Source organism: Chelon labrosus, assembly GCF_963514085.1.
Source record: "Chelon labrosus genome assembly, chromosome: 13".
Taxonomy (NCBI): domain Eukaryota; kingdom Metazoa; phylum Chordata; class Actinopteri; order Mugiliformes; family Mugilidae; genus Chelon; species Chelon labrosus.
In genome coordinates this window covers 11,158,982-11,169,425 of record NC_140346.1, presented here as the reverse complement: position 1 = coordinate 11,169,425, position 10,444 = coordinate 11,158,982, and the positions used below count along the sequence as shown (strand labels likewise).

At 39.8% G+C, this 10,444-nt stretch overlaps 2 protein-coding genes across 2 annotated transcripts; one reads left to right on the top strand and one right to left on the bottom strand.

The window, feature by feature from the left end:
- The first annotated feature begins 2,530 nt into the window (after nucleotides 1-2,530).
- Nucleotides 2,531-4,944, top strand: sebox (SEBOX homeobox). The gene is made up of 3 exons (XM_084559515.1): nucleotides 2,531-2,648; nucleotides 3,507-3,712; nucleotides 4,035-4,944. The coding sequence occupies exons 1-3, from the start codon at nucleotides 2,546-2,548 to the stop codon at nucleotides 4,725-4,727; spliced, it is 1,002 nt and encodes a 333-aa protein (XP_084415641.1). The 5' UTR covers nucleotides 2,531-2,545; the 3' UTR covers nucleotides 4,728-4,944.
- A 3,064-nt stretch (nucleotides 4,945-8,008) lies between these two features.
- vma12 (vacuolar ATPase assembly factor VMA12) lies at nucleotides 8,009-10,371 on the bottom strand. Its single transcript, XM_084559385.1, has 6 exons — nucleotides 9,960-10,371; nucleotides 9,251-9,324; nucleotides 8,996-9,085; nucleotides 8,745-8,787; nucleotides 8,544-8,656; nucleotides 8,009-8,417 (listed from the first exon to the last, which is right to left on the bottom strand). Exons 1-6 carry the CDS (start codon nucleotides 10,141-10,143, stop codon nucleotides 8,322-8,324), a joined length of 600 nt encoding a protein of 199 aa, XP_084415511.1. The 5' UTR covers nucleotides 10,144-10,371; the 3' UTR covers nucleotides 8,009-8,321.
- Between the last annotated feature and the right edge of the window lie 73 nt (nucleotides 10,372-10,444).

Here is a 10,444-nt window from a genome sequence, read left to right as displayed (position 1 = left end):
AGCATGATGTCAGTTTCCCTTCCTTCCATTCCACAACCACTTCAAGGAATTGTCCTCCTTATGAAAATGGAAAGTTTATAATGTGTGTAACCACCAGCCTTAGATGTCCCTCTTGGATCCAATAAATGTTCTGTGTGTTGATAGCACAATTCTGCCTGTAGGGCTATAAGATCCTTTCTCAGGTCAATTAAATATACACCGATCAGCCACAACATTATAACCATCGACAGGAGAAGTAAATAACATCGATCATATTGTGACAATACAATGTTCTGCTGGGAAACTTTTGGACCTGGCATTCATGTGGATGTTACTTGTGTGACATGTACCACCCACCTAGACCAGACCAGGCACCCCCACCCCATAGCAATGACACTCCTTGATGGCAGCAGCCATCCCCAGCAGGATGCAGCCTGACACACACAAAAACAGTTTAGGAACAACCTGAAAAACAGCACAAGGTGTTGACCTGGCCTCTAAATTCACTAGATCCCAAACTGATCAAATATCTGTGGGATGATCCACAGAGGCCCCTCCCCTCAACCCATAGGACCCAAAGGCCCCCACTAACAACATTCTGTTGCCAGACACCACAGGACACCCTCAGAAGGCCCATGTCCATTCTCTGATGAGTCACAACTGTTTTGGAGGCACAAGGGAGACCTACATAATGTTAGGAAGGTGGTCATAATGTTATGCCTGATCTGTGTATATTAGGCGATGCATGGATGGCAAACTGTGACCAGTGTCACACCACGGTGGGGTTTTGTCTCGTTCCCGTTTCCTTTTCTCTCGTGACTTCCTGTTTTATTTTGAAAAGTAACTCTCTTCTTGTCACCTGTCTGATTGTCTTCCCTGATTCCTCTTCCACCTGTTCCCCATTACCCTTATGTGTATATATAGTCTGAGTCTCCCCTTGTCCCGCTCCAGAGTGTTTTGTCCTATCGCGCACCCCAGCCATTTATCCAAGTCTGTGTCTCAAGCCACAGCTAAGTCCGTTCAAGTCAGAGTCCCTTTTTGCCTCCTTGTGAGTGAGCTTTTGTTATCTAGTTTTTGAATCAAAGCTTAATTTCCACAGCCATTTTTGTTTGCCTCTTTCAGGAGTGATTTTGATTTCTCTTAAGTTCTGCAGAATGTTTATTTTCTCTCTTCGTCGAGAGTCTTGTATTGGTCCTGTTCATTAAAGTCGGCGCCTGCCATTAATCTTTCTCTGCGCCTGAGTCCTGTTCTGAGTTGCGGCCTGACGACCAGATGTGGAGGACATAGTTGATTAACTTGGTCTACGCGGTATGTAGCTATCCTAAACATCTGAATGTGTACATACTGTGCTTGTGCTGCATTACTCCAGGTGAACTTTGTGCAGTCACACAAAATCAGGAAAAATGAGGAGGCATATTGGAGCATATGCAGTATTTCAAGCAACATAACATGATCCATGCAGCAAACAGTTAATATGTCCGGGTAGGCAGATAGATAGATAGATACTAATACTGATGTATTGTCTAGTATTATTATGTACATATGTTTAGCAAAGCCTTTCTTTATGTTTTCTATTGAGGCCAAAGGAGAATCTGTTCACTGTTATTATGACACATGCAACTAATTGAGCAGTAATGTGCTAGATGATGAACATTTATCAACAACAGTGGAGCTTAATCCACATAAGTAATATCACTGATTGCACTGATTCCACTGACGGCTGCTGCGTAACACTATCACTGTGAACGATTTACTAGATCTTAGAGCTGGTGTTGAGTCCAGTTGCAGCACAGATGGAATATGAGCACATAAACTCATCACCTCTCATCACATCTCATCAGTGCTTCTCACTTCTGTTGTGACAACAGGCTTTACGCTAAAGGGTGTAATGTGACGGAGACAGAAGAATTCCATCAAGCTGAGCACACATGTACGCACATATTCTTACTCGGTCTCAGTGTTACACATTTTATTTAAGAAAAGGAAAAGAAACGCATTCAGCAGCTGAGCATTTGCACACTGCGTTTTAGAGTATTGAAGATGCCAATAGCTTGAAAGTAGAATAAGGCAGATCTCAAAGATTATCAAGTGTCGTAATCTCTCATCACTGAGTTGTTTTGCGGGGAAGAGGGGGCCATTAAGACTTCAGTAGATTAAATAGCTCTATGACCTACTTGGGAGCACTTCATTCTGCAGTAATTGTAGAATAATTCTTTTGGCTTAGAAAAATGGGGTTCTATTGTGTAAATAGAAATGTATTAATAATAGGCCTATTTATGGATTTTTTGCTAGAACGACTCACAAAAGTCAATTAAAACAAAGATATTGTATCGTTAAACTAAATGCTGTATCGAAACACAGGATATGATTGAGGAACATAATGCAGCAAGAAAACAAGTATCTCAGCAGGGATTAGAGAGGTGCATAACACCTGGATTTGCTGAGTGCTGGGTGCAGGGTGTCCCATCTGATCTACCCGGGGGTATAAAATCTCTGACTCCTCCTCGGCCGGGAGCATCAATGAGGGTCGAGCAGCGCATGTGTGTGTCTCTCTGCACGTGGAGTAATGGCTCTGTTCATGGACTCGGACTTCTCTTTACTGAAGCACAGCCAGCGGAAAGACGTGATGGACTTAAAGGTGTTATATGGAGAACAGGAGCACTGCAAAGGTGAGTCAGATAACCTGTCGTCACGAGAGGGAAATTAATACAACTTTTAACTTTGCACAGTCTGCATCCACTAAAACTAAATTAAAACAATAAATAAATAAATAAAATAAAAAAATTATTGTGTGAAGTTTTCACTATCCAAAAATTTAGATAAGTAGATGGCTGTTTTATTAATCCCAAACTGGAAAATTTCACAATTGCAGCAGCAATGAACAGGCACTTGACACCATACGTAATATATCACAGAAAAACTAAAATAAACAACAAAACAAAATGAAAAATAAAAGAATTATAAAATGAGTAAATATTAAAATAAGTGAATATTAAAAAATGTTAAAAATTAAATTGCAATTTTAACTTTTAGTGTAACGTTAATAATAATAATAATATTAATACTACTACTACTACTAATAATAATAATAATAATAATAATTAATAACTACTACTACTACTACTAATAACAATAATAATTAATAACTACTACTACTACTACTACTACTACTAATAATAATAATAATAATAATAATAACAACTCTCCTTAAAATAGATATAATTATATACAATATTATAATATTAGATTATGATTACGTTTGTGTTCATTGTTATTATTATTATTTAATGTATTACATATTTTTTGGATAATTTTTGTGTTGAGATAATAACTGTGAAATCTAGAAATAAATGATTTTTTGTGACAATTTTCAACAACAGATGTGGCTTGAGCCATTGATAACTATTATATTATATTAATTATATTAATATTATTTTATTTTTTTGTCATTTTTTTTTTTTTTTTTTTTATTACTTCAATTGTTTGTCTTTCCCCTTCAATTTTTTTAAATTTTGTTTTTTACCCAGATGCCCACAGTGAGAGCGCTCTGTCCTCTCCTGAGCCGGACAGAGCCGCCGGTTTCATGGAGGGTCAGAGGAAGAGGAAGAGGACGATCTTCAGCCGAGCGCAGCTCTCCGAGCTGGAGCAGGCGTTCGCTGTGACTCCCTACCCGGATATCACCCTGAGGGAGAGGCTGGCCGCTCACACACACCTACCCGAGAGCAAGATACAGGTGAGGCAAATTTTCAAAAATGTCTTTTTAAATTAACAATAGACTAAATGAGAACTTTGTGTGATAATTAACAGTTAGAGGGAGATATAATAGAGCTCAGCAGTTCCTCTGAGCTGAGATGTTTTCTGTTCCGTAACAGACTTAAAGATATATTTCTCACTATTATTAAGGATTAAAATAAAAAATGACAATGAAATTGGTTCCACGTGGTCTGATCTGTCCCAAATAGTGGATATGAATAATAGCAGCCCTGCACACACAGTTTTTCAGGGGGCGTATAGTGCATATGGCCCAGACATTACAAATCTGCCTTTTTCCACAGGTGTGGTTTCAAAACAGAAGAGCTCGAAGTATTAAGACTGGCAGATTCCCCAAGTCCACCAAGCCTGTCCTTGGAGGAAGAGGCTTTGTGGAGCCCTGCCCTGGGCCTGTGACCTCCACTTATCCCACACCAACCACTCTGGTGGACATACTCAGGCCAGAGCAGAACCACACCTGTGAAGACGTGCCACACATTTACTCAGACTGGATGCAAATCTACAGCAACCCTGCATCGTCCACAGCGCCTTCCTCGTCCCTCCACCACCAGCCCAGTCTCAGCTGCTCAAACCCCTCAGAGCCTCATCTCTGGGAGGAGGAGAACCACCGGCAGCAGCACTTGGGACCACAACTCACCAGTTTTCTTCCCGCTTCGTTTCCTCAGGCCATCACCAGGCAGCCTCATCATTCTGCCTCCACACGCTCCTACCAGGCCTTCAGGAACTACAAACCCCAGAGCTTGGCTCCATCTGGGGCTCATCAGGCCATGTATGGAGGCAACGGAAGTGGAGGCCACAGGTCTGTGGACCAGGTAGTCCCTTCCCACCCTCAGCCAGTGTACTGGGAGGTGACCCAAGGCCAGGGACACCACCACCATCATCATCATCACCCACAAATGGGACAACAGACCTCCATGGGATACATCTCAGACCTGATCTACAACGCTGCTATTGTCACCAATTTTCTAGAATTCTGATAAGGAGCATGGACTGTGGGGAACATAAATACAGGACGTTGTTGCAATCGAGGCCCCTATTTCTGTGACATTCATTTGCATTTCCTTATACAGCACTTTCTATGTCTAAATCTGTCCTGTGTGCCACCAGAGCTGAGTGCACATAATGTACTGTAGTCGAGTTGTTGTGTTGTCCTTGCCCTAGTTTAGGTTTTATGTTTTCACTATGTGTTGCATATTATAGGGAATAAAATGATTTAATTCCAGTCCTGAGTCTAATCCATTGCTTGTATTATAAAACACATTATTCTTCACATTTGGCACTTCTGACATAACAAACTTCACTCAGAATATAGTTGGAGGCATAAAGATTTAACTATTGACATTTAGCCATGTGGCCACTACTTTTCTTACTATTTAACCCATTACTTTAGGTGTTTAACCAATCATTTTTCTTTATCTCTGTTAAATGTAGCCAACACTTGGCTTTCTTTTTAGCCATTACTTTTAGTTACCACTTCAGGTACATTATACTGCTTCAGTACATTGTTGAGAATCACTAGTATTAGAAGTGTAATGTGCAGTATAGTTATGATTGAATTTAACTTCCATTTTCTTTTTTTTAATTCTGAAAAAGAAAGTACAAAAACATGTAGAAGTAAATATTGTAAACATGTAACATTGCAGTTAGGTACAAGGTTACGCACAGATGGCAGCCCACTGCTGTGTGAACCAATGGATGCGTCAAATAGTATTGAAATAATTTCAATAAAGCAAAAAATATCATTATCACAAAATGTAACATTATGACCAACTTCCTAATATTGTGTAGGTCTACCTTGTGCCTCTAAAACAGTTCTGAGAACAGACATGGGCCTTCTGAGGGTGTCGTGTGGTTTCTGGCAACAGGATGTTGTTAGTGGGGGCCTTTGGTTCCTGTGGGTTGAGGGGAGGGGCCTCTGTGGATAAGGCTTGTTCCAGTGCATTCCACAGATACTTGATCAGGTTGGGATCTAGTGAATTTGGAGGCCAGGTCAAAACCTTGTACTGTTCCTAAACTGTTTTTGTGTGTGTGCCTGTGTCAGGCTGCATCCTGCTGGGGATGGCTGCTGCCATCAAGGAGTTTCATTGTTATGGGGTGGGGGTACTTGGTCTGGTCTAGGTGGGTGCTACATGTCTAAGTAACATCCAAGTTTCCCAGGAGAACATTGTATTGTCACAAGATGATCAATGTTATTTACATCTGGTCATAATGGTCATAATGTTGTGGCTGATCAGTGTATATGTCCAACAGAAGGCCAACTTGTCTCCAACATGGAGATACTCGCTGATTTCAGTTCCTGTTTTCCTGCTCTAAGCTGAACGGTGGCATGTTTAATTCTGCGGCCCTGTGAGTATTATCTTTCAAAACATCCTGATTAAAATGATTCCTTGTGGTAAGATACCATGACAGGAATAATTATTTTCTAAACCAAAAAATATTTTTCATATCTCTCTGTACTGTAAGTACCGAGAGATTTAGATGGACAGGGGGAAGGAAAAAAAAAAAAAGAAAGAAAAATAAGAACTAAATTAAAGGAAGAGCTCAGGGTCTATCAGCTTACGGGCTCTGTAATTCGGCCTGGATTTGAGTTTGGAAATATTACATGAGAGGTATAATGCAGAGGCAAATATGACAGACAGGAATACCCACTGTTTGTCCAGCGCTGGACGGAGATCTCTGCATATCATAATCATCTTTAATACCAAATAATCTTTCAATAAACCTTTAATCCGGGTGTCAAATCTCAGATCTTAGGGAGATACTTTTTTTTTTAGCATTCCAGATGTAGTTACATCTTTTAATCCTTTCACTGATATGACAGGACTTGACAAGAGGGGCATAGTTTACGAAAATATGAATCCACATCAAGTGGGGATCAGTGAAAAGAGACCTCCTGTGTCTGGTTTTAAAAGACATTGTGTTATTGTTCAGAGCATGAAAGTGTGCTCGATAATTCACTTCAAACCAGATACTGTAAGCACAATCGGAACATAATTATTTCTTGGTAAACAGTATTACAGAGTGGTGCCACAGCTGGTGGGTTATGTAGGCGAGTCAAAACAAGTGCAGCTTCAAAAATGAAATAAACAGACAGATGGAGTTTGTTCAGCAGAGAATGGCTGAGAAAATTACTTTTCAGAACTTAGGAATTAACTATCGCCTTCACTTTTAGTAAATTTTGGTGAGATTTAAAGGTCCAATGTGTAGGATGTAGTGGCATCTAGAGGTGAGGTTGCAGATTGCAGGCAATTAAATCAAGGAAGAGAGCCCACAACAGCAAGTAATGGCACAAAAGACCAGTGTTTGGTTTGTCCATTCTTGGCAACAGTAGAAACATGGCATTCTTACATTAAATGTAACATATTCTAATGATGTTCCTTCCTCATCAAAAGGCCCCCTAAATTCTACAAACTCACCCATTCAAGTAAATCATAACAGCTTAAAGTGTGGTGACAAATCCAACAGTGAAGCAATCCTACTAAAAGGTATTGTTTTTGTATTCAAAACCTGAATTACTTTTCTTTGAGCACCGTCATTGTCCAGCATAAGGCCCCTTTTTAAGTGAGCAAGACAGTGAGTAAAGTTGATGTCCTTAGATCAGACGTCACAAAATGCTGCATAGTAGTTTATTCTGTCACACTGTGAGAGGATCTCGTAAAATCTTACTCTCAGTTGCGTCAGACTGTATGAGATCACTTTGAGCAGTGACAGCAAGACAATGAGGCCAAACATAACAGGAAGTCCACTTCTGAATAGTTCAAAATAAACAATGAAAGTTCAGACATGAACCCCTGTTTCAATGATGAAAAAGGTTGAATTACAGTAGTTCTGAACTCCAGGTGTTCTCACTGCCAAGGACTATGCAGAATTCAATTTCCTGTGTATTATAGGACAATAAAGTATTTTTATCTAAATTAAGTCAGAAAAGCTGACATTTTGATGAGTTCATGAGATATACACACAAATACATACAGAACTCTATGCATTTGGCCTTATGGTGTTATTTATTTTTTTTAGCTGTTCAAAAAAAATGTAATGGTTCAGTAGTGACCAGTAGGCCAGTGGAGACCAGGCCAGTGGAGAGCAGTATTTACAGAGTAGGAAAGCCAGAAAATATAGAGAACATTAAACAAGTGTTTATTAAATATGATTACATCTCACAACGGAATGGAAGAAATGACACAATTAATTTTATAAAGTAGTAACAAGGAAAAAACAGGGCAACAAACAAAAAAACAAAGAAACATCACATACAAAATACTGGAAATAAATATATTTATTGTGATTTTGCTAAAAAGGCCAAGTGGAAATTCAAATTAATATTATTTATCTGAAAAAAAAGATGTATTTGTTAAAGTTTCAGCCTCCATTTGGTGCCAAATTCTTGGCAACTTTAACCAGATTTAACCCTCAAACATCCCACTAGTATTATTGACAAGAAACATAAAGGATTTTATAGCAATGTGAGATATCTGCTCTGATTCTTGGCGTAGTTGACAAAGTTCTGCTTAGAGGGCAGCTGCAGTTCGTTTGTTTTGCTTTCAAAGGTTACTCTTGTGTGTGCACAGCTGCTATGGTTCCCCAAGTTCTCCCTCCATGGTCCGGACCAGGACATACAGCTCTGCAAGCCCGACTACTGATGCAGCAATCACAGCTGATAGCACTCGCTGAAAAACACACGTCAGCAACAGTTAACTTTTTTCAAATTGCACATTTAAACATTGGAGATGTTTAATGTTGTTTTCAGCTCTTCAGCTTCTTTATGTGATAACTGAAAAACAATGTTCCCTTACCGCTGCAGTCTCTGTGAACAAGTACTGACTGCCCATGTAGGAACAGGCAAAAGCAGCAACTACTGTAACCAGGAAGTTGAATATGGTCACCACCACCGTTTTGACTGACCGCACTGAGGGCAGAGAGAGGAAAGCAAGTTCATGATACACAGTTCAGCCTCCTTCATACGATGTTCTGCAGTACGTGTGTAGTTCACTAACCTTGCCGTCCAAAATCTGCTAGTGAACCATTCCGGTTGATTTCCTGGAAACAGAGAGAAGTTATTTAATTAAATATGTGTAAAATCTCATTCCTAAAACTTACTACAAAAATCAGCCCTGTGAACATTAAAAATATCATATTTTCTCTGCCTTTGCAAAATTAGATTTACCAATACCATCAAATATATGTCAGAGTCTCTATTTTTCTTTTAGCGTTTCCATTTAACAATCTCATAGTATGAAGAACGAACCTGAGTGTTGACGTTACGTGTGATCCTGTTGTATTCCTCATTGGCTAGTTTGGCCTTGATCTTCTCTAGACGTGCAACCAGCTCCGGGTTCTGAAGCACAAGGTAGAAATCATAGTTTAGTTTCGCCGGAGGTTCCTTCACTATTGGTTTTATTGGTTATAAATATAAATATTTGTCCATCCCTTGTGTTGTGAATGCAGCATAAATTATTTAAAGGGTAATGATGGACAAAACTAAATCATATGCTTAACTCACCCTGGGAGGCTTCACAAACTCAGGCAGGTGCAGTGAGCTGTCCTCTAGCAACTCGTGCAGGTAGAACGGATGACCTGAAGAAAGACAGCCATAATCATGTTACATGATAAATCATAATATAAAGTATATATAAATTCCCTCTCAGCCCTTGTGAGTGGTCTTTATTTTCCTTCACGCACAGGTGCTCTACCAGAGGAGTGAAAGATTGAGGGCTCTGTGCAGTGTCTTAGCTGTTCCTAGTACTACACTCTTTTGGACAGATATCTCAGATGTTGTTCCCGGGATCTGCTGGACCCCCTGTCTCAGTTTGGAGGTAACTGCCCCTCGTGTTCCTATCACCGCGAGGACCAGTGGTGCCTTCACTTTCCAGCTGCTGCCATCAAGGGGTGTCATTGCAATGGGGTGGGGGTGTCTGGTCTGGTCTAGGTGGGTGCTACATGTCTGTATATTGTATGTCTATAATTCATTATTATGAGGTTATATTCAGACATGTTGAGTGAAGAAATTACCACAGTTATGCTGCAACTTAACTGTTGTCTTTTCCAAATTACACAATCTTAAATAGAGTTACAAAGTATGAATGTACTGAGAATATTAATAATTACACTCTGACCATCACTAAACATGCTCATCCACTAACATTAAGGAAGCACTGTTATCAGTCAAGGTGCATACTATAAGTTATACATGTTAATGCTTTTTTTTTTACCTTTGTCCTGAAGGTATTTCTTGAGTCGCCTCGCTGTACTGAAGGACAGGATTGTTGGTTCTGGTTTCTCAAGAAGTTCTTCCAGTTCTTCTTTCAGTGCTTGTGGCAGAGATGAGTCTGTGTTTTCCAACAACTCTGTCACCTTGTTTCTGAATGCATTCCCGACGACAAAAGCAGAAGCCATGATCTTAACACAGCTAACACTGACTGTCAGCTTTTAAGTGACGGAGCTATTCAATGAAACCTTTTCGCCGAGGTTGTTGTGGGTGAAGGAAGATGTGCTAGTCTACACACGAGCTAGTATTCGTATACATTAACGTTTAGCATTTAACAGTAACTAGGAGTAAAAAAAACAAAACATAAATCCATGTAAGCAGCCATGTTGTTTCCCTTGTGACACAATGACGCACGCACCACGTGACCTTCGCAGCTTCGTAGAGAACCTTTTATTTAAAATAGTGGGTTATTTAATATAACCTACTCTC